Source organism: Felis catus, chromosome F1 (genome assembly GCF_018350175.1).
Source record: "Felis catus isolate Fca126 chromosome F1, F.catus_Fca126_mat1.0, whole genome shotgun sequence".
NCBI classification, from domain to species: Eukaryota; Metazoa; Chordata; class Mammalia; order Carnivora; family Felidae; genus Felis; species Felis catus.
This window is the reverse complement of record NC_058384.1, coordinates 10,288,313-10,315,765: the sequence shown is the minus strand read 5'-3', so window position 1 is coordinate 10,315,765 and position 27,453 is coordinate 10,288,313. Positions and strand designations below refer to the sequence as shown.

General features: G+C 53.1%; 1 protein-coding gene and 1 long non-coding RNA gene across 7 annotated transcripts in view; one reads left to right on the top strand and one right to left on the bottom strand.

Annotated features, from left to right (window-relative positions):
* The window catches only part of RCSD1 (RCSD domain containing 1), a 76,198-nt gene extending 52,602 nt beyond the window's left edge, over positions 1 to 23,596 (bottom strand). For 2 of the 6 annotated variants that reach the window (XM_011290867.4, XR_006591734.1), the window contains exon 1: positions 23,421 to 23,592. In XM_011290867.4, the coding sequence (XP_011289169.3) occupies positions 23,421 to 23,549 (129 nt within the window). In that variant the 5' untranslated portion in view covers positions 23,550 to 23,592. Of the gene's footprint in view, positions 1 to 22,851; positions 23,034 to 23,420 lie in introns of those variants that run through there. The other 4 variants (XM_045048864.1, XM_045048867.1, XM_045048865.1 and 1 more) reach the window with 4 other exon arrangements.
* Positions 21,316 to 27,246, top strand: LOC109495545. Its single transcript, XR_002739266.2, has 3 exons — positions 21,316 to 22,651; positions 23,812 to 23,987; positions 24,844 to 27,246. It is a non-coding gene; the product is annotated as an uncharacterized LOC109495545 (long non-coding RNA).
* The last annotated feature ends 207 nt before the right edge of the window (positions 27,247 to 27,453 follow it).

Genomic DNA, 27,453 nt, shown 5'->3' with positions numbered 1-27,453 from the left:
GGCGGTCGCGGAAGGTCCTGAGCAGGCTCTAAGTCGCCACGCTGGAGATTCCTTTTGCAGGAGCGGGGGACTGAGGAAGCTGAGCTCCTCTCCTTGGGGCAGAGGTGTAGCCTCCATCTAGTTTTGGAAACGAGGGGCCCCCGTGCTCTTCCTCCACGGGTTTCCCAACCCCTGGGACTCCGTCTCCGGGAGGCATGAAGATCAGCGACCATCGCTGGGTCCCTGGATCAGGTTGAGCCCAGGAGCGGACGTGCAGGTGGTGGAATGAGGGGACATCAGATTCTGCTCTCTCTCCCCTGCCTTCCCACCCTCGACAGGTCACCAAGCCTAGTGACTGTCTTCTGTTCGTCCTGTACTTCCGGTCTGGCCCCTTCATTCTCACAGGGGTCGCTGTGCCTAACGCCCCCCCCCCCCCCCCCGTCACCTCTCCTGGCACTTGCTCAATAATAACAGTACCTACTTTGCATTTACCATGTGCCAAGAATATTCTAGCGCTCGATAAAGAGATCTCATTGGGTCACCACCGGCCGGCCAGCCAGCCAGGCATTGCGATCATCATGTTGTTAACGGCAGAATTGGAGCTCAGAGAGGCTATCTGACTTGCGGACGATGATGGCAAAGCCCTGGCAGTCGAGCTCCACGCCCTCCTCTTCCCACCACGCTCTCCTGCGGCGCCCCAAGCACGCTCTGTATTTTCGTGCCTCTGTGTCTTTGTCCGTGCTGTTTCTCTACCTCAAAAGCCTCATCTTTATTTCCTCCTGGAGAGCTCTTCTGCCTCCAAGACCCAGCTTCCTGCTGCCTCCGAGAAGCCTTCGGGGACCTCTCCCATGGCACTTCCGTGGCTACAATGAACTCCGTCCCTCTCACCGGCGTGACTCCGCTCGCAGGCATGTCCCATCCACTTTACCTGGGTGGGCTTCCCCCATTCCTAGCAGGGTGGCCAATTCAGAGTGGGTGTGCAATAAATATTTACTGGTTTGAAGACAACAGCCACTGGGTAAGGACTGAGGCCCTGGTTTCTGGACCAAGTCTCGGGGCCTCCACCTGTTAGAAAAAGCCAGCTGTCGTCTACTCGGCTCCTCTCCTGTATTTCCAAGGGGGCCAAGGTTTGTATTTTAGAAACTCTCCCACAGGACTCTAACACGCACCCAGGGCTGGAAACCATTGCTTTGATCTAAAAAAGACTTAGAGGAGGCAAAGGCTGCCAGGGCAGAAGCTTGCCATGGGAAATCACACAACGTGTTTACACATGTGAAATCTCGGTGACCTAAGCACCAGAAAGCAACTAACGCAGAAAACCTTCCAAAACCGAGGGGGAAGATACTCCAAGTTATCATGTGGGAAGACCCGGAACGTTGGTGGTCAATAATAAAATGCAAATTGACTTTAAGGTAACATCGCACGACCATTAGATTGGCAAACTGTGTCATCATGATAAAAAGCCAGAATGGCCCCAGGATTATAGGGAAATTGTTTCCTTAAAAACTGCTGTTAGCATTACCCATTGACGCGTGCTGCCCTCTCTTGAAACAATGGTCTGGGACTGTGTCACAGGAGCGTGAAAATGCTTTGCTCTATTTTCAGAACAGACGCTAAGGAAATGAAGAAAAATGCAGTTTATATGAGATTATCTACAGCATTGCTATTCACATAAAGGTGAAAAATTAGAAACCGTCTGAATACTAAATCTGAGAGAACCGTTGGAGAAAACCACACAACACGAAGGCAATAAAACACTATGCTTGCATTAAAAATGACAAGCACTCCACATTCCCGACACAGAGATGTTTATGGAACAAAAAGAAAACAAGGGCTGGGAGATTCATTGCCTGGTACGCAGTGATGAGACTCACAGAATCACAGATATAAACGGACAGAGACAAGAGAAGTCAATTTCGAAGGATGGGCAAAAAAAACCCCCAAAACCGTAACGTTCGTGAGCTTCGAAGCTGTCCACGGTTTTCATCATTAGAAGACGTGTGCCCCCAGCTGGGACAGCAAGTGGCAGGTCTCTCTGTTTGGAGGGGAGGCCTGGTGCCAGTCTGACAGCTGCTCGTATCTTTACCTAGGCCTCTTGGCTGGAAATTCGCGCCCGTATCTGGCCAGGGTGAGGTTTCAACTTTAAAGGGGCCCAGTTCCTTTTAAACTCTAATCCTCTCCAGTCCAGATGATAAGAAGGGAATCACTGGAGAGTGAACAAAGATAGGAGCCAGGGCGGGGGGATCTCCTCCCGGGGCCTGGAAACAGGGCGCTGGCCTCCTGTGGGAAAAGGCGCTGCTGTCTGTGTGAGAGGAAACATCTGGGGCCCCCCACCCAGACAGGGGTGGAGGTGAGGCGGGGAGAGCAGCCTCTTCAGGAGCAACTGGGAGAGAGGTTGCTGGAGGCTTGGGCTCCTTCCGCCAGCCCCCAGCGCCCTCTCGACAGAGGGCACATAGGCAGTGGACCGATGTCCATGGTCCTGCTGAGATTCACCCTTCGTCTTGGCCGGGTAGACATGGCGTCCCCAGTGGAATAGTGACTGGGGAGTAAGAGCCCCGTACGGGCAACAAAAACTACCCGCAGGGCGATGGGGAGGAGCGGTGAAGTTCCAGACAGGGGGACCAGCACCAGCCAAGGCCTACAAGACAGGAAGCTGTGAGAATTTTCCAGAAGGGCTGGAAAGTGCCATGGTCGCAGTCCACAGGACCGCGCTGTGCGTTGGCAGGAGAGGTGACCAGACGGAGGCTGGGCCTGGGTGAGGGGAGCACGGAGAGCATGAGAGCCAGGCGGGAGCTGCCAGTGCAGGGTTCAGTGTGCCCGGGTGCCCTCTTTCCAGGATATGGCCCAGGGACAGGCATGACAGAAGTAACAAGGAGCCAGGCATGGAGTGAAAGGTGGGCCCTGGGCCACCGCTCCGGTGCTCAGAGGCCTCGGAGCTCATTTCCACCCCGTGGCCGTGGTTCGGGGGCCGTGACCTCCGCCGCAGCCTTTCCATTCTCACCTACGGCTGGAAGTGAGGCTCTGGGTCTGGGGGTGTCGTTATGGGCTGAACGGTGTCCCCCAGACTCGGATGTTGATGTCTTAACCCTCAGGACCTCGGCACGAGACCATGTGGAGACAGGTCTTCAAAGAGCAAGTTAAGTGAGAACGAGGTCCTTAGGGCAGGTCCTCATCCAACGTGACTGGTGTCCTTCTAAGACATTAGGAAACACACGGAGGGGACACCCCGTGCAGATGCCGGAGAAGACGCCCATCCTACGGCCAAGAGCAGAGGCCTCAGAGGAAACCAGCCCCGAGGACACGTTCATCTTGGACCTCTGGCCTCCAGAGCTGTGAGGAAATGCACGTCTGTTGTGTGAGCCCACGGTCTGTGGTACGTGGTTACGGGAGCCCCAGCCAACTAACACAGGCATTGAACCCGGCCTGCGGAAGCTGCCTCTGGGGCTGGGCCCCAAGGTCCCCCTCGTGCCAGCCCGCCGTGAATGCGCTCGCTCACGGCATGGGATCAGGGCCAGAGCGCCTCGCTTCCCCTGCGCTATCAAAACCGAGCCATTGGCTGGGCTGGAATCCTGGCCCTCCCTGCTCTGGTCTTAACTGGTATTTGTGTTTCTAAAACTCAAAACGCGTCACCGGACAGAAGAAGGGGGTCCCCTCTAGCTCCTGAACTTTGCCCTGAACTGTGGCTATAGTAGAGCTCCCGGCTGGAGTGAGGGGGCAGTGGTCCCTCTAGTATGGACAGGAGGCCCTTCCTCATGACCCAGGGCCTCCAGGTGGGCCCCAGGGGTATGGGGTCAGAGACATCCAAGACGAGAGAGGCCAGAAGTCTTGCCGACTCCCTGCGGGCTTCCTCATTGTGGCTCCAACATGGCTTCTGCCTCTGAGCCCAGTGATCTGGGCTGGACCCAACCTGTTCTTTCGTCTGTAACAGCTGCTCTGAGTTTCAAAGGCAAACCACAAGAGGAGGAGGAAGCAGAGACCCAGGCAGAGGAGCACACCCTGTGGCTCTCCCCGCTCCCCCCCTCCCCCCCGCTCTCTCTCTCTCTCTCTCTCTCTCTCTCAGGCTCCAGAGCGCCTGCCTCTCTTTGAGGGACCAAGTCGTTTTCCAGATACTTCCCTGTGTCTTCCAAAGCACGAAGGTGACAACACCCTGCCTCTTCTGTACCTTTTCCAAGTCCTTGACTACGAACACATGGTCCCATTTAATCCTCCCCATAAGCCAAGCAGGGATGGTGATACACCTGATGAGCACCCCAAATTTTGTGCCACTGATCGCAGCAATTCAGTGACAGACTTCAGTCCAGAGCCCTGACCTGCACCCCTGTGCCTGACTTCTCCCAGCTGGGCTGTGAGACTCGCTTGGTCCTCCCCCGGGGCACACCCCAACACCCCAACACCCACAGTGCCCTTCACAGGCCCCGGGGGCACAGGTGAGCTGCCTTTCACTATGGACACTCGAAGCCCAGCCCCAGGTCTGCCCTCCCTTCAAACGCTGTGGCCACACCTGGGCATCCCCATTAGCGCACAGAGCCCTAGAACCGGGCTGCCCCTTCCCTTAGTCTCCAGGGAGGCCTTAGGGAGAAAGTTCATGGCCCTGGGAGGAAGGGTCCCCCTCCAGGGGGGAGGGAGGTCCTCCCCGCTCTACCCCACAGTCCCTTCTGAAGCCCTACTTGCCTGATCTCTAGTTCAGACGACTGACCAGCCCCCTACAGGACCCCATGCCGAGCGCTCTCTCTCTCTCTCTCTCTCTCTCTCTCTCTCTCTCAGCCACAGCAAACTTTCTGATATGGAAATCTGATCACATGACTCCATGTCCCCCATTGCCCTGAGAATAAAACAGGCTGTGGCACCAAGAGGTGGCTTTGGAGAGCTCTAACGGTTTCCCCATGATCTCATCAGCCACGCCAAATAAACACCCAACTGACTACTTTAAAAAGTGTGTGCTACAAATGCACCTCCAGGGCCCCTCAGGCTCCCCCTCCCTCGCGATCAGGACTGAGCTAAGCGGACCGAGCCTGAAAGAGACTCCTTGCAAATCTGAAATCCTGGGCAGAAATCGCGCCCTCCCTTCTCTCCTGCCTCGTCCCAGACTGAGCCCGGGTATCACCTCCTCTGGGACACCTCTCCTCCTCCCTGCAGGTCACACCCCGATCTGTGTCCCCGGGCACACATCTATGAGAATAAGTGACCACGCTGTTGCAGTCACCTGTTATCCTTCCGACTTCCTCACTAGGCTGCAAGCCCCTTGTGGGCAGGGCCCAAGTTTTATTCCCTTTTGTGTCCAGAATTTCCGGCACAGGACCTGACATGGTGGGCGCTCATTACGTATTTTTACTAAGCAAGCAAGTGAGTGAGTGTCTCTCCTCCCTAATCCAGACCACTCTTGCCCATGACCGTGAGGGGGTTCCTAGGTGCAAGTCCACTGCTCCCCAGAGGCCATTCCAAACCCTAGGGTGTTCTGTCCCCACCCTTCACTGGGAGTGAGGCTCTTGGGGTCCCATGCTGTCTCTGCCCCGCCTCCCCCTCGCTGGCATGTAATTTCCCCTTAACTGCAGCTGTTCCAGCCGGAAGTACCAGATTGTTGCTTCATTTCCCACGGTGCCCACAGCCCTTTCCTGCCCTCCCCTGCTCCTCCCGGCTGGTGGCGGACCCACAGGAGGACCTGGGAGGACAGGGCTCTGCACCGACCCAGGCGCCACGGGTCGCTGTCACCTCACATTCCCTACAATTTGTGCACGCCAGGTACAGAGAGCCTTGAAGAAAGGAAGGAAGGAAGGACGGGGCCGATTTGGCGACATTTACCGAGAACCACAGAAACATTCATAGTCTTTGACCTAATAATCCCACTCCTGGGAATTGCTTCCGAAGAAATAATTCAAAAGGACAACAAAAAAGATACATGTACTGTGTATCGCTATGTTAGTTACAGCAAGGAGAACGCGAAAGCAAACGCCATGTCCCAAAATAGAAAAAAATGATTAAATAAATTATGGTATATTTATATAACAGAATACCATCCAAACATTTAAAATGAAAAGAGGGCTATGTAGAACAAGGACACTGTCTTGGAAACAAGATTAAGTGAAAAGATACAGACTTGCATATACGCTGATTACAACTTTGTAACAACTAAGCGTGTGGCTAAAAATAATAAAGACACACAAAATTGAAAGTAGTTACGTTACGTGGAATCATCTTTTTCCCCCAATTTTTTTCTTAATGGAAAAGGGAATTACAATTGAGGATCAGAAAGGAGCCAGAAAAAGAAAAATAGTTGTGTTAGGATGATGAATTTTTACAATTTTACCTTTAAATGTGCAATATTCACCTAATAATAAAGTAACATTTTATTTACTTATTTTTAGAGAGAGAGTGCAAGCAGGAGACAGGGGCAGAGGGAGAGAATCTTAAGCAGGGTCCACGCTCAGTGCAGAGCCCAACATGGGGATCCATCCCATGACCTTGGGATCACGACCTGAGCCGAAATCAGGAGTTAGCCACTCAATGGACTGAGCCACCCAGGCGCCCCTAAAATAACAGTTTACAGCTAAAGTGAAAACTCCTGAACACAACGTCCTAGGGTTTTCTGGGAGGATTTTTTGGTGGTTGTGGTTTTAGCATTGTTTTACAAATAATACCAAGAACATCCTAATTCAGACCTTCTCAACATGTGGCTGTAGGTCTATGGATTCTCTGATGTGGGATCTGCAGCCTGATCGCCACAGATAGCACTTAAAAGCCCTCTGCCCACTGAATAAATAATTCTGTCCCCCTCTCCCTCCATTCTCTTCCTCTTGGCTGCCACAATCCCAGCCCCCGGGTCACAGCAGAGAGGTGAGGAGGCCCCCCATTCCTTGAGCTTGAGAGACAGTTAAGGGAAGGAAAATGGAACCCCACAAAGGAGAGACCTAGGGAGGCCTCCTGTGCAGGATAAAAACTCCAGGTCCTACATTGGTGGGGTACAGAGAGAAAGCCTGAGATGGAGTATTTTTTTTCCTGTGTTAGTTTACATGAAGTTGACGGTCAGTTAACTGGGGGGCCCCGGGGGACTCAGTAGGTGAAGCATCCGACTCTTGGTTTCAGCTCAGGTCATGATCTCACAGTTTGTGAGTCTGAGCCCCACGTGGGGCTGTGTGCTGGCAGCTGTGGAGCCTGCTTGGGATTCTCTGTCCCTCTTTCTGTCCCTCCTCTGCTGCTTGCCCTCTCTCTCTCTCTCTCTCTCTCTCTCTCTTAAAATAAATAAACATTAACAAACAAAACTCCCAACCCTGTGCATGTGAATTAAAGCGCTCCTTCATTGTCCTTACTCGTCTCCTGGTGTTCCTCAAACGTGAGAGTTGCCCATGGCCTTGGCCTTGGCCTTGGCCACTGTCTCCTTGCAGTGGCTTTTACCTCCCCTGCTTCAGAGACTATTTCTGTGCAGGGGACCACTGAACCTTCTGAATGTCCGGTTCCCAACGTCCTGCCGATGCCTCAACCAAAACTCAGCCTCTCCCCTGCCAAACTAGCAACATTCTTCTCGCTGCTCTGGATGGAAAGTGCAGTCGCTCTGATGGCTCTCTCTCTCTCTCACCGCTGCCCCCGAGGCTGCTCCCAACGAAATACGAATCTCAAGGCCACCTCTCCTTGTGCTTTAGCCCCTCAGCTGGTACATCACCCTCCAGAGTCTCCCCACCCTCCCCCTGTGCGCTGGGACCAGATGAATAAGCCCTCGGGCGCCCCTTCGACCCTGGGAGCCCCCCTCCCCCCCCACCGAGGACCTTCACTTCCCACTGAAGCCAGCCCACATTACCAGTGTCGTCTTTCCAGCCGGTGCACAGTCTAGTTTCATCCTAGCATTCCGCCAGCCCCACCTCTGCCCATCCCCATGTGCACGCACACTTGTGCACGTGTGTGCACACACGCGCGGCCCCTTAAGAGACCCTCCACTTCGGTCACTTGAGGTACGACTCATGGCTGCCCACGCACGTCTCTCGTTCCTCCTCGTCACATTAGCTCCGCACCACCGTTTCTTCCTCGTCCCTGCACCACAGCCACCTGCTTAAAAAAACCTTCCTCGCGTTCAGTGCCCGCTCTGAAGTCACCCCTCCCCTGAAGCCTCGTGCACAGCACCAGTCTCTGAGAAAGTCCCCCGGTCCCGTGGTCTTGTCACTTACATAACACCCTGTGCCCTGCACGTATGTGCCGATGCATCCTGTCACCTCCCACCCCCGGCAGGAAGGTGATTGAGATCCTGCCTTTATGTGTGACTCCCTCCGAGGAGGGACCGAGGCAGCTCCTACTTAGTAGGCCCACTAAACACACGTGGGATGACGGACCAAGCGGCCTCTCCTGGCCGGGCCCACGTTTTCCCAACGCCAAGCACAGGACTTTACATTCACCCCTGTTTAATTTCGTTAGGTCGGTTTGGGCCCAGCACCCCATCCTATATAAATCATTTTGAACTCGAATACCCCACGTAGCGTGTATTAACTATCCCGGCTGGGGGTCATCTGGATTCTCCCCAGTGTTTCATCAAAGGCATTAATAAACATGTTTCGTGAAGCCAGGGCTAAGGACAGAGCCCTGTGGCCCAGCCCTGGAGACATCCAGCCGGAAAACCCTGAGGGGTGAAGTGTGGCCCCCTACACTCTGGGCAAGGTAGTTCGTCCCACTCCGAATTCATCTTGCCGAAAAATCCTTCCTACCACAAGTAACGCAACTCTTTGAGATTTCAAAATTTCCTGGCTGGCATATGGAAGCTCTCAATTCCTTCAACCCAGCCGGAAGCTCAGGACTGACGTCCGCTGAGAAGGGTTCTGGCTTGAGTGATGAACTTCCAAATACATCCCAGCAGTCTCTGCTCCCCAGCAGGGGCCTCCCGAGCAGGTGTGGAAGGCGAGGACAGGTCAGGGGAGGCGTAACCCAGGTAAGTGAGAGGGAGGGAGGGAGGGGGAGAAAAGCAGTAGGATGGTCAGCCTCTCTCCTTCCGAGGTCCTGCCTCATTTCTCTGTCCTACCAGGCGAACCTCCCAAACACACGTGCCGTCTCCTGTCCCCGCACCCCTTTCTTTGAAATGTAATTACTGAGCCAATGATACTCCCTTCTTCTTCCAGACCTTGGCTGCCCTGCGAGCCTGCGGCCTGGATTTGCTGTTCCAGCACTGCCCCAAGCACCAGCCTCTTACAGAGGCCCAGGGAGATTCACCAGTGGAGGTCTGCACGCCGTGTGCGCTAACAGCCCCTCTACACACACGCTATCAGGGAGTCACGCACTCTCGGGCCGGAGGAGAATTTCAGATGTCCTCTTGTCTATCCTGGGTCCCAGCCAAAGCTGCACCAAAGGCAAGGGAGGCCGTTCTCTTAAAAATCTACTCATTTATTCAGCAATCATGTCCAACCTACCATGAGACAGGCACTGTTCTAAGCACTTGACGCAAATATGAACTCATTGAATCCTCTAACAACCCAATTGTGTAGGTACTCTTACTGTTTCTATTTTTACAGATGGGAAAACCAAGGCACAGAGAGGTCACGAGCTAGTAACTGGTAAAGTCAGGACTCGAACCCAGCTGTGTGGCTCCTGCGTGGGTATTCTTAACCCTTATGCCACGTCGTTGCCTCTCCGGGAGGTGATGTGAAGCCTGCAATCCGATCTTCATTCAAAAGGGTGCGTTGAATACATACTGTGCTGATTGTAGGCTACTAGGGCCAATGATGAGGATTCTTAGAGCTTACCGCTTAGTTGAAGAGATAAGGGAGCGTGCTTTAACATTTTTTTTTTCAACGTTTATTTATTTTTGGGACAGAGAGAGACAGAGCATGAACGGGCGAGGGGCAGAGAGAGAGGGAGACACAGAATCGGAAACAGGCTCCAGGCTCTGAGCCATCAGCCCAGAGCCCGACGCGGGGCTCGAACTCCCGGACCGCGAGATCGTGACCTGGCTGAAGTCGGACGCTTAACCGACTGCGCCACCCAGGCGCCCCGAAGGGAGCGTGCTTTAAAAAGAAAGCATGGTAGGGGCGCCTGGGTGGCTCAGTCAGGTTGAGGGTCCGACTTCAGCTCAGGTCACGGTCTCTCAGTCCGTGAGTTCGAGCCCCGCATCGGGCTCTGTGCTAACAAACGGCTCAGAGCCTGGAGACTGCTTCAGATTCTTTCTCTCTCTCTCTCTCTCTCCCCCTCCCCTGCTCATGCTCTGCCTCTCTCTGTCTCTCAAAAATAAGTAAATGTTAAAAAAAGAAGAGAAAACATGGTAGAATTGGAAAACATTTTCCTTATGACCATTACACAGACCAGGATCTTCTTTATGCATCTTCCGGCCTTCAGGGGAAGTCTTAACTCTGGTTCATAGACGCCAACATGCCCTTCTTTGCACTCCCTCTGCCACCTGCCATTAGGCAAAGAGAACACCAGAACTTTCTTACAGAAGACACGCTCAGGGATGTTACAATTTTTCACAATATCCACGTAACAAATATCAATAACCATGCCACCACGACTTTATATCCATGGGATGTTTTAATGCTCCAAGGCAGCTTCATAATTTTTTTTTTCCATCACACATGATCTTACTTCCTTCTCAAATGAACCCTCTAAGGTAGGTAAAGCGGGCACAAGCTTTATAGACGGAGGTACCAACCAGGACCTTAAAGCTACTTACTGACTGTGGACCCGGAACTCAGGTTTCGTGGTTTACCCGTCCACACAGCATCCCTGTTGGCCTGTCCCAAATGCGGTGCGCAGAAAAGGAAACCCAAGGGGGAACCGAGGGCAGAGGGTGGCCTGTTGCTACCATTGCCTTCAAATTCCACCACCTGATTCCAGTGATATTTGCAGGCTTTCGCTCACCCCTTCCTTAGACACAGAAGGAAGGGCTAATGGGAAAAATTGTAATTCTGCGTGTCTTGTAACTACATGCGGGGAAAAAAAAGCACAGGTTCCCTGTTCCCTATGGGGGAGCGTTTCCGAGCCAGCAACGGTGGCTGCAAGCAGTGACTCTTGGTGGCACAGTCTGTGGAAGTGGCTGCTCCGGGGCCAAGATGTTTGAGAAACTTTTTGATTCTATCATTTTTTTTTTCTTGTAACCTCTTTATTCTTTTTTTAATGTTTATTTTATTTTTGAGAGAAAGACAGAGTGCAAGAGGGGGAGGGGAATAGAGAAAGGGAGGCAGAATCCGAAGCAGGCTGCAGGCTCTGTGCTATCAGCACAGAGCCTGATGGGGGGCTCGAACTCACGGACCGTGAGATCGCCACCTAAGCCAGAGTCTGACGCTTAACTGACTGAGCCACGCGGGTGCCCCTAACTCATTTATTCTTCGAGAAACACTACAAACAGTTGCACCTAATGGCTCATGTTTTATTTCACTGATAACCGTGTTCCTACAGAAACGGGGTATGTGTGTTGGCCCCATGACTTTCCCTCCAAACCCACCTGCCGCTCCGAATCACGCTCCAAAGCATGAAGGGGAATTAAAATCACTGAAAAACATTCTTTGTGCTGGCGAAGCAGGTTTCGTTTTCGTCGGGAAGAACATCTCCAGCCACGAGGTGTGTAAGTCCCCAGGGAATGAGCGTGAGAGGCACAGGTAAGTGTTCTTCCCCAGGCTTCACACCTTTGCCAGCGTGAAAGACTCGGTCTTGCTTCCAGACCCAGTTCACGGATCATCTCGTCTCCTCTGGAAGTCCTGTAAGACCCCCAAGGCACACGGACGGTGTTCACGACACATTCCTAACTCTTCTCATTCCCGGCACATGGGGGCACGTGGGAGGATCGCTCTTCCCCACTCCTGGGGTTGAGTGTGGCTGTACGGCCAGAGCCAGGGCCGGTGCCAGTCCTCCAGAACTTTCCTTCCCTCTGCCAGGACAACTGACAATGTTCCATATGGAAGTTGCTCCGTCAGCCTGGGTCGCAGAGGGAGGACAAGGACACGGAGCAGAACCCCCAGCCCAACTCTTTTTTTTTTTTTTTTTAATGTTTATTCATTTTCGAAAGACAGAGAGAGACAGAGCACAAGCAGGGGTGGGCGGACAGAGAGGGGGACACAGAACCGGAAGCAGGCTCCAGGCTCTGAGCTGTCAGCACAGAGCCCGACGCGGGGCTCAAACTCACGGACCGCGAGATCATGACCTGAGCTGAAGTCGGACGCTCAACCGACTGAGCCACCCAGGCGCCCCTACCCCCACCCCAATGCCTAACTGACACGTAGCGTGAGAGAAAGAAACCTTTGCTGTCTTCAGCCCCTAAGACTGTGGAATTGCACTTTACAGACACACACTAGCCTGTCCTGACCATTACCTGTCATCACGTGTGACACCAAACTGCTTACTCACTGCCTTTACAGAGCCAATCAAATTGTTTTGTATCATTTCTTCCATCTCTGCGCCCTCTCCACTTCCAAACTCTACGGATCTTGAGAGCAGGTATTGCGTCTTGTTAATTTCCATTTGGTAGCCACTCAAAACATGTCCCCAACTCAGTGAATAAAGGGATGAATAATGAACAGGTAGTTGATAACAGAATATCGAATGACATCACATAAAATGCAATTTTATCATCTTGTTGGCACAATCCTTTCTGAATGTGGAGTTGACCCTGGATAATCTTCAGTGGCTCCTCCCAGTCAGCTAATACCACACTTATCTCATTGGAAAGAGACCAGACCAGGGGGAGATAATCTTTATAGCTCCATGGCAATGTCCCATGGCACCCTGTGGACCTCGTCTCCCAACTGTGGCTCTGACCAGAAAGAAATGTGGCTGCGATCCACCCCGATGTGGGTCTTGCTACCGGAGAGGCAGGAAATTGGTCACACAACAGATATCAACAAATATTCACTGGTAATTCACTCAAGGGCAGTGACAGAGGCGGTACTGTCCCAATGTGGCTTGCAATAACCAAGGATTCACCCTGCCAATCCCCAAGTCCCCTGCCCCTAGAACGGACAGCAAGTTGCCCGCTGTAGTGAGCTACACGGCACCCTCCAAGAAGATATGATCACTCCACGGTCTCTGGAACCTGGGAATGTTACCTCGTTTAGTAAAAGGGTATTGATTCTGAGATGGGGAAATTCCCCTGGATTATCAGTGTGGGTCCTAAATCCAATGACACATGTCCTTACGAGAGACACACAGAGGAGAAGGTAACGTGAACGCGAGGCAAAGATTGCAGTGGCCACAAGCCAAGGAAGCCGGCGCCTGCCGGGAGCTGGAAGAGGCGGGGAACAGACTCCCCTGAGCCTCCTTAGGGAATGTGGCCCTGGGACACCAAGTGCAGCCATCCGGCCTCCAGAACCCAGAGGATACATCCCTGTTGTTTTAAGCCACCACGTTTGCAGCCACGTTGTGGCAGTCCCAGCAAACTCTTCTATCTGCCATCTCCACGGGCTCTAGACCCCCACGTGGGCAGCACTCGGGCGCTTTGCTGTCGCCTGGGCGTCGGCAGCTCTCGGGGCCTCCCATTCGTCGCCCCTGAAAACACAGGGGCTTGGAACCCGGTTCTTCTCGCGCATACTTCACTTCAGGGGAGGGGAGGGGATTTGGGCACGACTGGGAAACAGGGGCCAGGGGCTCTACCAGGAAGACCCCTCGAGGGAGGCTAGAAGAACAAGGAATAGCACGGCACCTGGGGGGGTTGGGCCTCCAAGCACACCGCCCCCCCCCCCCAATCTCTGCACTCCTGGGTTAGAACAATGACAATAAAAGCTGTTCCTGTCCCTGTCTCTCCCAGAGTTAACGGTGCTTGCTGGGTATGACCTAGGAAACTGAGCACCGCTGCCTGCACGTAGACCATACACAGAACTGGGGAGGCAAGAAAGGGATCACGAGCTGATTTCAACACACGGATGTGCAGTGCCCCGTACAAGGGAAGTTCCCGAGCCGAGCACCCAGAGTCCTTCGGCGGAGGTCTGCCTTTGCCACTAACTGATTTTTTTTTTTTTTTTTTTTTTTTTTTTTGTGTTTATTTTTGAGAGACAGAGACAGCATGAGCGGGAGAGGGCAGAGAGAGAGAGAGAGGGAGACCCAGAATATGAGGCAGGCTCCAGGCTCTGAGCTGTCAGCCCAGAGCCCCACGCGGGGCTCGAACTCACAGACCGCGAGATCGTGACCTGAGCCGAAGTCGGTCGATTAACCGACTGAGCCACCCAGGTGCCCCGCCACTAACTGATTTTAAGCATGACCATCGGTCAAGCAGTTCTGTTTAGTTTCCTCATGTTTAAAATGGACGGAATAGGGACACCTGGGTGGCTCAGTCGGTTAAGCATCTGACAAGATCAAGTCACGATCTTGTGGTTTTGTGGGTTCAAGCCCCGCGCTGGGTTCTGCACTGGCAGCGTGAAGCCTGCTTGGGATTCTCTTTCTCTCCCCCTGTGTCTGCCCCTCTCCCACTCACTCTCTCTCTCTCTGAAAATAAAGGTTAAAAATTTTAAAAATAAATAAATAAAATGAACAGAACGGGAGAGATTGCTAACAGTCCTTCTTGCTCTCAAAACCCTAAGCCCTAAAATTGAATTTTTATGTAAACTTCCTTTTTTTTTTTTTTTTTTGGCCATAGACGTTTAGGCTAGTTTCACCCTGAGATACAGCTGGAACCTTTCGCAAATCTTTCCGATATGTAGCAAGGTCTCAGAGTAAATCTCTGCCGGACCTTTAAGGCCCCGGGCCTAGCCACTTGGCCTCCACTGTATGCTGGCCCTGAGCTGAAGGAGTGGCTAGGCCGAGGGGCCTGTGGTCTCCCCGTGAGCACACAGGCACTGTGGGGGCGGTCAGAGCCTCTCCAGTGCAGGACAAAGAACAGGGGCCGATGGGGGGGCTGGCTCTTCCAGACTACTGTCACCTTCTAGACATAACTGGATCACACTGACGAAAACAGATGTGGTGGGTCTTTATGAGGACTAAAAAAAGATAAACTTAGGCAAAACCTCTATTTTAGTAGACACTCCCACACTGACATCGATGTGGTTGCTCAGAACTTCTCTCTGATCCATCAAAACATACCTCAAGGGGCGCCTGGGTGGCTCAGTCGGTTAAGCGTCCGACTTCAGCTCAGGTCACGATCTCACGGTCCGTGAGTTCGAGCCCCGTGTCGGGCTCTGGGCTGATGATGGCCCAGAGCCTGGAGCCTGCTTCCGATTCTGTGTCTCCCTCTCTCTCTGACCCTCCCCCATTCATGCTCTGTCTCTCTCTGTCTCAAAAATAAATAAACGTTAGAAAAAAAAAAAATTAAAAAAAAAAACATACCTCAAAAGCAAGACAAGCCAGAGACCCAAAGCCTGGGAATGTATTTTGCGGGGGGAGGGAGGGTGCGTGACGTGGGGCCACCCCCTCATGCTGGCAGAGCTGTCCCTTTAGCTCATGTGCCGGGCAAGGGTCTGCAGGGGAGGCCCCGAGGGCGCCTGAAGCCCTGGGTGGCATATTGTGACACGTAAATTCTTAGTGGCCTCTGCTGTGGGTGCTGGGCTTTCGTAATAGCAGCCACAGCTCAGCTTCCTGTTTCTGTTGTGCTGTGTGGCTGGGTCCGGCCGGGGCGATGCACATGCTCGGCTGCTGCTGGGCCCACCTCGCCTGTCCCTGTGCTGCCCTGGGCCAAAGGTTAACGCTGGTTTTCTAGAACATGCACACGCTGTGCGGCCACAACAGCCACAGTGGGAAGAATGAGAGGGGTTGCAGGTAGAGGTGTGAATGGACAAGGAGGTTTTTTGTGAGCCTGGTTATTCCCAGAAGCCTTTCTTTTCTTTTCTCTTTTCTTTTCTTTTCTCTTTTCCTTTCCTTCTTTCTTTCTTTCTTTCTTTCTTTCTTCTTTCTTTCTTTTTCTTTCTTTCTCTTTTTTTTCTTTAAAGTTTATTCATTTTTGAGAGAGACAGAGCGTGAGCAGGGGAGGGGCAGAGAGAGAGAGAGGGAGACACAGCATCTGAAGCAGACTCCGGGCACAGAGCCCGACGCGGGGCTCAAACTCACAAACCGTGAGATCATGACCTGAGCCGAAGTCAGACGCTTCGCGGAGTGAGCCACCCAGGTGCCCGGTCCCAGAGGCCTCTTTCTGTCGGGGAAGGAAAGAGGGCCGTGGGGGCGACTTCTGGTGAGCCTGACCAAAGGCATTCCCCTGGGGCCCGCAGCCCGTTTCATACGGATTTCCTCAGCAAGAGTGTGTAGGTGCAGGCCTGGGGCACAGCACGCTCGTCACTGGGTTGAAAGCCCCATGGCTGAGCACCCCCAGGGCTGCCAGGAGGCTGCACCTTTGTGGGGGGATCCCCGGCAGAGGAAGCAAGTTTTCTCTGGCTCCCATTAGAGAGGCTGCCTTTGAACTCCTACACACCTGAGAACTTACCAAGACACTATCTTGAATTTTTTTTTATGTTATGTCATGTGTGTACATCTTGTTTCCCCAAATAGAAGAGAGCTCCTTTAAGGCGGGAACTGTAACTTACATTTCTCTGTAACCCCATCCTGTCCCCCAACTGCGAATACCTTTATCTCGCTTTATCCTCCAGGAACGAACGGCAGGTGGTTCCCCAGGCACGCCACGCTGTTTCGAGCACCAAACACTTGGCTCTTGTCACTTCCTCTCACTGGAACACTTGTCCCAATTTTGTGCACCAAGACTCCTACTCATGTCTCAAGACTCAACTTAGAAACGGTCTGTCACAGGAAGTCCCCTTGAATTCAGGCCAGGTGCGTTGCCTCTCCTGGGTGCTTGGGAGCTCAAACCTCAGTTCTGCACTGTTGGGTGCTCGCCCTGCCCCCAGACCTGAGTTCTGCAAGGCTGGGCGGGGTGAGGCGTTTATCTTTGTGCCCCCAGTGCCTGGCCTAATTAAAGAGTGAGGGTGTGGTGTCCTGTGAATTGGTAGGGATCGATTATAGAACATCCAGTCTGGGAAAGAGCTGTGATTGCTACCCCGAGGCCAGGAGGGTGGTCCTGATATGGCACAAGCAGGTTCCAAACAAAAGGCTGGGGACGTCTGGCGATGCAGACACTTAGTTTCTTGGCTGGAGAGAATGTCGGACTCCGGTGTTTGGAATTTCTCAGTGCTTCCAGCCTGGGGGCCCCAACACTATCCATTAAGGATGGGCTCTGATGGCATCTCAGAAAGGTCTCCTACACGTCCTACACATCCACGTCACCTTCCCAGGGAGCCACTGGAGCTGTGATTGGAGTGGCTGGAGCCCCTTCTCCCAGAAAAGGATGTGACCCATCCAAATGAGCCTTTACAGGGGAGCCTCACAAGCTCAGCCGTCACTGTCCACAATCCCCCGGAAGAGAGGTATCCAGGAGGCCCCCAAAGGAAGAAGATGGGGTGTTCACTGCCCAAACGACCAGGGTACAAGGGCAGTGTCCTCGCCGGTCTGACTCAGGTAGATCCATTCCGGAGGTGAGCTCCTGGAGAGCCTCAGGGCAGTAAGGTTGATGGCGGCCACCAAGCCCTAGCACTGTGTCCGCAGTATCGTTTGTCCTCTTTTGCACACAGAGATAAAAATGTCCGTATGACACTCCGAAGGCCGAACATGAAGTGGTATCGCTTTTGTGCTGAAACTGACGATCGTACTTCTCAAGGCTTAGGCTGCAGTCCTTCCCAGACGAGAGAAGCATTGCTGTTGGCTTTCCAAAGGTCCAACAGCAACCTCAGTGTCTCAGCTTCCTCCCTTACGATGGGGGGGCGGGGGGAGAGGGGTGAAGGGGCGCGGAGGGGGGACAGCGAGAGATGGTTTCATTCCACCCACAGCCTTGAGATGTTTCAATTGTAGTGAGTGGAGTAGGGCTGGTCAAGCTGGCTGCAAACCTAAAACTAATACTAGAGGAAGGCAGGGCTGCCTTCAGACTTCTCTGGAACCAAAATGCTTTCCCCTGTGGCCCTGATAAGATTACCGGGCTGCTGAGCCGCCAGCGTTCAGATTTCCCACGGAACCGCTCGCCTTGCCCAGAGGAGGCTCCCTGCGGATCAGGCTCTGAAACCTGACTCCCTCCCAGGAATGCACACTCACCCCTCCTGTGATCGGGCCTGGGCCCTTCCAGTTCGACTGCCCCAAGTTCCCGCTGTTACTGCAGCCCCTTGAATGAAAGGTGTCAGCTAAGTGGAAGCCAGTGTAACTTTGTGGGTCCCACAGAGCACCTGGGAGCCAGAGGGGAATGTGGTGGGGCTATGGGGGCATGCCCACAAGTCCTCCGAGCTAAACCCCAGCTTCCAGAGGCCATGCGGTCCCTGCTTATGACCCATAAACTCCAGCCAGCAGCCAACATACGGCTCAGTGAGAGGGGGAGTCCAAAACCAGCAAAGGCTGTTGGTGAAATTGTGGTTAAAAAAAAAAATTGAATGAAATAAAAAAAAAATCAGTGAAAAAGCAGGTTACAAACGGATATACAGGCACACACACACGTACACACACACTCTGTGTACCTCCCTCTTTCTCTCGTCATCGTGCCACTGATAGTCTGCAAGGATAAAAGATATGACAGCCCCACAGGTGACATTTCAGACACAAGCCCCAGTATGCAATAAATGCTCAGTAAATACGGAATAAATGGACGAGTAACCAAGAATATCTGGGAAGGACGTGGAGTTGCCTCAGAGGAAAGGGCTCATTAACTGTCTCCATCTAAATTAGAAATCCATTGTTTGTTCAGGGGCGATAAAGTTTAATGGTCCCAGACTAAATCTTTCATTTGTTCAACAAAACAGACATCTGGCCGTGGGAGATAAGTTTAATTTTCCCGTGTCTACTGTTAGTTGAACACGTGAAGCATTTAGTCTGTAAAAATTAAACTTTTTGCAAGCACTCTCAGGCTATTTGATAGGGCCCGCAACTTATATTTAAACAACTAAGGATATTAATTTAACGTAGATGGCCTAAGTCTCCAGCTCTTTCTTTACTATATAATTCTCTCTTCTGGGCTCCTGTCCACGGTGATGTCAGCTATGATCTCTTCTAAAAATGAATCGCATTTGCATCTTGGGAGGCCTGTATTTCTCATGGAGTGCTGGGCATCTCAAAACCAATATACCTGAACCTTGCTTTAAAAAAAAAAAAAAAATCCCATTGGGGCGCCTGGGTGGCTCAGGCAGTTAGGCGTCCGACTTCGGTTCAGGTCATGATCTCGCGGTTTGTGAGTTTGAGCCCCGTGTCGGGATCCGCACTGACAGCTCGGAGCCTGGAGCCTGCTTCCGATTCTGTGTCTCCCTCTCTCTCTCTCTCTCTGCCTCTCCCCTGCTCATAGTCTGTCTCTGTCTCTCAAAAATAAACAAATGTAAAAAAAATAAATAAATTAAAACAAATAAGATTGAATTACAAAATCCGACCTCTCTCCCATCATCAACCATTTATTTATTTCCTCGTTCAAAAACCATTTACGGTCTGTTGGGCCTTCCGGGGAGAGGGCCAGGTGGGCAGGCAGTTCCAAGTCGGCCTAGGACTCTAATGCAGCTTGAACAAAGTGCTCTGAGAGCTCGGTCGACGACCCTGGGGGCACCTGGGAAGGCTTCCCAAGGCGGAGACACTGGAGCCGTGGACAGAGAGGTCAAGGAGTTCCCTGTTGCTGTTAATTCATTTCCCAAGCAAACTCCTCTTGAGAAATGAGATGATTATACTTCTAGGCACTGTGCTAACTGAGCTCACACACAGACGTCAATTCTCATTTCTCCTTCAACACGGGGTCTTCACTCCTGCATCGTTTCCATTCTTTTTGTCTCTCGAAGTCAGACTCTGGGCGTGGACCCTCAGAGAAGCTTCTCAGCCTACTTCCCCTGCTCACTCAATGAACTGGCATTTCTGCCAACTCATCCCTGCAACCTCCGGGCCGCCATCTTGCTAAATGCCCGGCAGTTTCCTACTGTCCGTGGAGCAGAACCCGGGGCCATCCCCTACCTGGCCTTTGAGGCCTGCAGCTGGCCTCTGTCTGAATTAGAAAAAGGCACCCCTTGGGGGCACAGCGAGACAAGGAGACTTTGTGTGAAGAAAAAGTAACCCCTTCCTCCAGATGGCTTGGATTCCAGCTCCCACTCACCCACTTGGCCAGCATCCACTATACTTGGAGGCCCTGTGGTTTTTATCTTATTACTTTCATTTTTTTTTTCTCTCTCTCACTGCTTCCCTACCTTCCTCTCCAGCCAACTGGCCTACTTTCCTGAACAAAGCTGGCATGTTCTCCCTGTACCCATTCCTTATGCCTTCTCCTCCTCACCACCCACCCTGCTTTCAAGGCTTCTGTCAAGTCTCACCTCGAAATATCGGAATACTGTAGCACTTATGATCTGCAGTAGTCATTCATTTGGCATTCACCCATCTGAAAATTGCATCCACGACGGGGTCTAGTAAGTCCCATCTCCCCTACCGGACTGTGTGTGAGCTTTTAAAACCCATCTTTATCTTGTTTATTCCAGAGGGCTTCATGAGGGCTGAAGTAATGACTGAGACTGTCGATAATGGGAACAATGACTTAAAAAAAGAAAACGTTCGCCAAAGACTTCTAATAGGCAAGTGGGTTCTAGAGAATGAATGTTGAGTCAGCCCTGTTGGTCTGACTTGAATTCCTAATGCAGCCAATATAACTCAGTTTCTCCCCAAGTATAGTGGTGCCTTCAAGCTCAAAGGGGAGTCTCATCTCTCAAAAGAGGGTTTTACTCTGCGAGTTGGCAGGAGGTCCCAAACCCCACTCCTGCATACCATGACCCCCGATAAAAAGTTTACTTCCTGGTTCAGAACTGTCACTTCCCCAGCCTCTCGGTTTCCTCTTTACTTCCTTTTCCAGGGCCCCGCAGTCCAAGTTCTTTTTTCAGTCGTTTCGACAAAGAAACTTCAAAAGCAGGGCACACTGACAGACTTCCTGGCTAGCTGAGCAATTCCTCTCATCCCCCCTCACCCCCCATCTTGGTGAGATTCCCCCATCAGTAACTACACTACGCATCTCTGGAGCCGGGAGGGGGGGCACAGAGAGGGGGGCTCCCCCCCCAACACCGGCCCCAAGCCACACAGGAAGTTGCTCAGGTGAGAATTTCAGGGCCCCCCCCCCGCCCCTCCCCACACACCGTTCCTTCCTCAGCTGAGGGAGAAGAGAGTGCCTCTGTGGAAGGAGTCCCTCTATCTCTTCCCAGAACAAAGTTCACACACGCATTTGGCCCTCAAGCGGCAACATGCTTTTAAGCCTAAAGCGTGCTTTGCTCTTATCCCCAATCCATTTCTGCGAGAAATGAGCCAGGTCCTGCATCATATTGAACCTCTAGCCTAGGGCCTGAGGCCCCCTGTACTCTCCCAGAGGAGGGAACCCACTTTTTAACATTTTTAATGTCTATTTATTTTTGAGAGAGAGAGAAAGAGAGAGAGAGAGACAGAGCACGAGTGGGTGAGGGGCAGAGAGAGAGAGGGAGACACAGAATTACAGCCACAGCGGGCTCCAGGCTCTGAGCTGTCTGCACAGAGCTTGACACGGGGCTCGAACTCAGGAACCGTGAAATCACGACCTGAGTGGAAGTTGACTGAGCCACCCAGGTGCCTCTGAGGGAACCCACTTCTCAAGCAACTTCTCTAGGAGCTTTCATTCACCCTGCCTGACCACCCAGGCGCCCCGGGGGTGGGGGGAGGGGGGGGCGTCTCCCTCCTCGGCCCTGATCTGCCCTGATCTGCCCTGAGGCCGTATCGGCGGAGAGAATCCCGTGGCCGACTGTGAACACCACCTGCTGAGCTTTGCCGAGAGTTCCCAGCCACCCTTCCGCAGCCCAGATCTGCCTGCGTTTCCCTGACTTGCAAATGTTTCTACGGAGGGTCCATCCCACACTCTGCAGGCTCCCTGAAGATGATCCCTGTTCCTTGAAGACAACCGGTCGAGCTGCATGCCTGAATGCGGGATGCCTGCTCCATACAGACCCACAGCCCTGCAGAGAAGTCACAGAGACAGGCCCAGCACAGAGTCTAGCTTAGGACAGCCACCCAGGGCTCCTGCACAGAGCCTGGAGCTGGGAAGAGAGAAAACTGTCTGTGAGTTGATTGTCGCTGCCAGGCTCAGGAGGAACAGTTTTCGTTTTGAACATGGGTGGGAGTGGCACCCCTGGCAGGCGCACTTCCAGCGGTGAATGTGGGTGGGAATCACCTTAGAAGCCACATAACATTTGCACCTTCTCCTTTCATCGTTTTCGAAAGCCCTGTCCTGCAAGATTGGCTGAGGGCTGAAGGTCAGGTCTCCATTTCAAGGGGGAAATCTACGGACGCCTCCAAATGTGGCCAAGGGAGGGACCGGGGAATCCAGCGGGCATTCCTGCACAGGACAGCGGCGCCTGGACCCCACTGAGGCCGGAACAGCGCCAGGAAAGACCCACGCACAGAAGGGAGCCGCGGAGAGCCTCCCCCGGGGTGCGCCCCCCCCACGCGGCCGGCACACCTCAGACGACGGGGACATGCAGGGGACTCGCGCGTGTATCAGAAACGGTGCCATTTCACTGCCCACGACGGGAGCTTCCCGGAAAGTTCTGAAAGGACATGCGACAGACTGGGGCTTGACAAGCAAGAGGACTCTCTGTAAGAGGCCAGTCTGCAGTGGAAAAGGGAAGCCCACGGCCGGGCACAGAAGTGCCTCGCGTCGCCTGTTCTGTTTCCCTTTTCAGTACCCGTCCTCTCTGCAGATTCGGGGGCTTCGGCTTCCGTGCGAGTGTTCGCCCACGCGTTCGCCCGTTTACGCAGTCGGCTGCACCGCACTCTTGGATTCCGAAGCCCGGAGGTCCACACCCCACACCTGGAGCCCCCGGACGGGACCCTCGACCTCCCCCACCCCCCCACTCCGCGCGCTCCCTCTCGGGTCCCCCCGCCGCCCCGGGGGGGGGTGTCTCCCGGGGAGCACGGGGCGCTCCGGGGCACGTCCACCTTCCCCTGGGGGGCGGCCGCAGCCCCGCGCCCCCAGCCCTGCGCCCGGGGCTTTACCTCCATGGCCTCCAGGTGCCGGCTCCGCGGCGGCCGCGCTCGCTGTCCGCTCGGCTCCCCGCGCCCGCCGGGCCGGGGCTGCGGCGCGCAGGGCAAGGGGGCGGCGGCGCGCCGGCTGCCTCGCTCGGGACTGCGGGCGGCCCGGCCCTGCGCGAGAGCACGAGGGAGGGGGGGAGGCCGGGGGTGGGGGGAGGGGGGAAGGGGTGGGGAGCGGGGGAGGGAGGCCGGCGATCAGGGTTTAAATTTAGACGCAAATCTAAACAGATACTGTCCCCTCCCAGGGCAGGACTCGGGCGAGGGAGCCGCGACTCCATTAATCTGCCCAAACATGGGGATGGGACAACCGCCTGGCCCCTCTTCCTCGCGAAGTTTCCGCCGGACCCCGGTCTCTGCCCGGGTCCCAGCCCTTTTCAGCCTCGCCCTCCTTTCACATGCCTTTTTCTGGCTCTAAAAGTTAAAGTTGTTCTTCTATTCCTTTCCTCTCCCCTCTTTTCTGTTTCTTTTACGTGCATCCTTGTTGCTTTCGTCCTTTTTTTTTTTTTTTTTTAATTATTGCATTCATGTCATACCTGGGTTTCCTGGCGTTCTGGCGTGGGAGCGAGAGGACTGTGGAGGCGTCTGTGCTCTCTCATGGCCCCAGACGGGAGCTGTGGCAACGCGCAGTGTGGCACCGACAGGACCACCTTTCCTATTTTCATCGCCTTTCTTTTCCACGTGCACGGTCACATTTTCAGGAAACCGCTATCAATCTATCCGTCTCTCATCTGTGTATAGGGCGGGGTGGGGGGGAGGGGGAGGGTTGGGGAGGAAGGACAAGAAATCCAAGCAAAGATTTTCAGGTTCCCTGTGGCGTGAAATCTTTTTCTTTTCCCCTGATTAGACTGATGCATTGGATTCTGTGGGAATTTCAGCTCCCACAAGCTGCTTGCTAAAGGGCCTTTTCCCGTTCCTGTAAAATAGAGTAAAGGCCAAGATCCTGAACATCCGATTCCCAGAAGACCCAGCATAGCAGCCCTCCCCCAGCGCTGTCCCAGCCCTCTGGGCAGCCAAGAGGCTGGAAGATGAGGAGGCCACACACCGGAGGGATGTGGGACCTGGAATCTGCTACCGGCTTGTATACTGGCCACCGGCCCCAGGTGCCCCTTCTGGATCCCTCCTCCCAGGACAGAGAGAAGAGGGGACATGGGTGCAGGGATTATGGGGGGGGGGGGGAATTGGCTGGCAGGGAGGGAGGCCTCCTGTCCTGCCCCCATGCCCAAGGCCTCACCCAGGGCACCAGTGACAGGGAGGGCCCTCTTCAGAGGCAGCGGGCCCTGTGAAGGGAAATATACGGAGCATCCCATAAAGGAAACAAGTTGAGAGTTTGCTCACACTAGGGAGAGCTGCCCTGACTCTGCCGTTCATCCCAACACCACCCCGGGGGGCTTCCAGGCCCTTCGATTGCTGCTTTGGGTACCAGTCTTAGAAACATGACCTTCTTCCTATCGTAGAACCTTCTAAAGCCTGACTTTCTAAAACACTAACAGCCCGAATGCCAAAGTATTTTCTAGTTCATCAAACTAGAATGGGACAACGGGGGCAAAGACCTTGATTTCAGACACAGATTGAGGGTTGTATTCTAGCTCTGCTACTTTCTTGCTGAGTTTCCTTGCACAGGTCACTTGACCTCTCTGATCCGCGGTTTCCTCAATCTGTACAGTTTAGTAGTCACTCTGAGAAGAGCAGCTATTTTTACAATGTTTCACTTTGTGTACAAGCTCCAATCGTAGGGACCAGATCTTTCTTTTATTTAGAGCAGGGCATTCTGGGGCCCAAGGAAAGGGTCCCCTCCCCATTTCAGCCACGCAGCTACAGATGTGAGGACTCTAGGGCAGGACTGGCAGCAGGAAAGGAAATTTCCTGGTACCTTCCAATGCATACTTGTGGCTGTGATTGTTTTCCTTTCTTCCTTTAAAAAAAAAATGTTTTTTTAATGTTTATTTATTTTTTCAGACAGAGGGAGACACAGAATCTGAAGCAGGCTCCAGGCTCCAGAGCGGTCAGCCCAGAGCCTGATGCGGGGCTCGAACTCATCAACCATGAGATCACGACCTGATCTGAAATCGGATGCCTAACGACTGAGCCGCTCTCAGCGCCCCTTCCTTTCTTCCTTTTAAAGGAGCATGGCTGAGCTGGTGACAGGAACACAGTTCCTTACCATGTCTTCTAACCCTGACTCATGGCGCCTCTTTCTGCCTCCATGTTGTCACCCTTCCTTTCGGCTCAGAAAGGGAGCCGAGGGGACTGCCCCAGCACAGGTTTCTGGCTTCAAAACAGAAGGACGGAAGTGCCTACCCAAAGGAAACCGTTAGGCCCAGATAGCATCTCAGTCACCCAAGGTAACTTGCAGCTGCACCCCACGCCCTGCCCCAGGCCTTCCCTTGCCCAGTGAGAACCCATAGCCCACGGTGCGAACAAACTCGGCCTCTGCCATGCTCCGGGGTCTCAAGATCTGCAGAGTAGAAAGCTGCTGCAGCTTTGGGCCCTAGGCAGAGACCTTCACTGGAGGCAGGAATGGAAAATGGGGAGAAGGGGGTCGGGGGGGGGGGAGCGACAGCTCTGAGCTCAGTATCAGCAGCCATGAGTAGGGGTGGGGGGTGTGCCCCCCTTCTGCCCCTCCTGCCCCTCCAGGAGATCCCCAGAAGCCAGAGTCGCGATAGCCCGCTGGTAAACCCTCTGTTTTTGCTGGGTCACCTGGGATTGTGACTTGCTGCCCTATGGGCTGGGAGAAGCTGACAGCCTAAGGGGAAGGGAAAGTGGCTCGGAGGGGGTGGTTCCCCTCCCTCTCTGGGGGGCTGGCTGTCTCATCAGGACCCACTTCCTTTACTTTCTCCCACGCCCCCTTCACACAGCCTTGCAGTCTGAACCAGCCGAGCAGTAAATAAAGGCCAGGGCAGGATGAAGAACAGGGAGCAGTAGAGACACAGCCAGGGCAGGGATCCCATAGTGAGCCCGTATCACCACGGGCAGCCGGACGCACATGGCAGGCCCTCAACAGATACTTGGTGAGTGAGTGGACAAACGAATAAGTGAAGCAAATTAGTAGAATCTTTGTCTTTAAATCGAAGACAAAGCCTTTTCCATAGATAGGTCTCCAAGGGGAGAAAAGACCCACGGGGAGAAAAGATCATTGAAGGCCATGAGAAGTTGGGCAGTAACTTAATTTTTGAACAGACTTGTCAAGAGCTCATTCAGTCAGCTCTTAGTAAGCGGCCACAGCGTACTGCTGATGGTCTATTTTTAAAATGAAGAGCAGGAAGGGGCACCTGGCTGGCTGGGTTGGAAGAGCATACGACTCTTGATCTCGGGGTCATGAGTTCGAGCCCCACATGGGGTGTAGAGATTGCTTAAGTAACTAAAGCTTTAAAAAAAATTAAGAGCAAGGAACCCAACAAATATTCTCGCATGACTGCAAATAATGAACTTTAAAAAAATAGATCTTTCAGCCCTCAGTTCAGGGAATGTGGCAAAAACAAAACAACTCATTCTGCCGCAGGTGACTATCCTTGAGGAACGGAGTTGAAAACGTTGAAAGGAAAGCATAAAGACTTAGGGTTTTTATGTGTCGACGGCGTGGCCATGGAGGGTTTCCCAGCGGAAGACGGTAGCCGTATTTCATGTGCGGAAGGTCAATTGAGGAGGAAGGCAGCAGGGTAGCAATGGAGCCATAGGGAAGACGTTGAAGTGTGTGGAGAACCGTCAGCAGGGATCGGAGACCTCATGAGGAAGGCTTTTGATTGGCCCTTTGGGGGTCAGGAGGTTGGCTACACAGGGAAGTCGAGCAAATAAGTTGGTATATCGAAGCCAGTGGGAGAGAAGTTTCTCACTGATGGTGAAGGGAGGTACGAATATGCAAGGGGTGGCGTGGGGGGACTAGAATGAGCTAGACGGGACTAGAATGAACTCTGGTGCTGGATTGGAATGGGAGGTAATGGTGTGAAGTCATGGCTTTCAGCCTGTAGATAGCTGTAAATAGCAATGCATATACACACATGCGTCTATTTCTTAGTTTGAGCCACTGAGAGAGCGTAGGAGCAGTGACACCCCAGTAGCAATCAGTGCACCCAGAGCCCAGGTCTTGGTTTCTAAATACCATTCTCCACTAAAGGAACACAAGCTCCTTGGAGAAAATGGGTGATGACAGGGCTGGGGCAGATAAAGAACAAGATGAGCCTGGAACTTGTTGTTTTGACAGAAAATATGGAAGTTCTCAATGAATGACAGAGAGACACTAAAAGGACACCGAAGCCCGCTTACAGGAGTATCGGCTTAGGTCACGATCTCATGGTCGTGAGTTCGAGCCTCACGCCGGGCTCTGTGCTGAGCATACAGCCTGCTTGGGATTCTCTCTTTCCCCGTCCCCCCGCGCTTTCTCTTTCTCCAAATAAACTTAAAAAAAAAAAAAGAAAAGAAGTTCATAGGTCTAAACTGATATAAACAAACAAGTGGGAGAAGAGAAGGTTCTTACCGCACAATGCCAATGAACAAATGTAAAATAAAGTTTAGAATAAAACTGCCGTGTGACAATCATCGTAGCTATAATTTCAGGTGAGAAACATTATG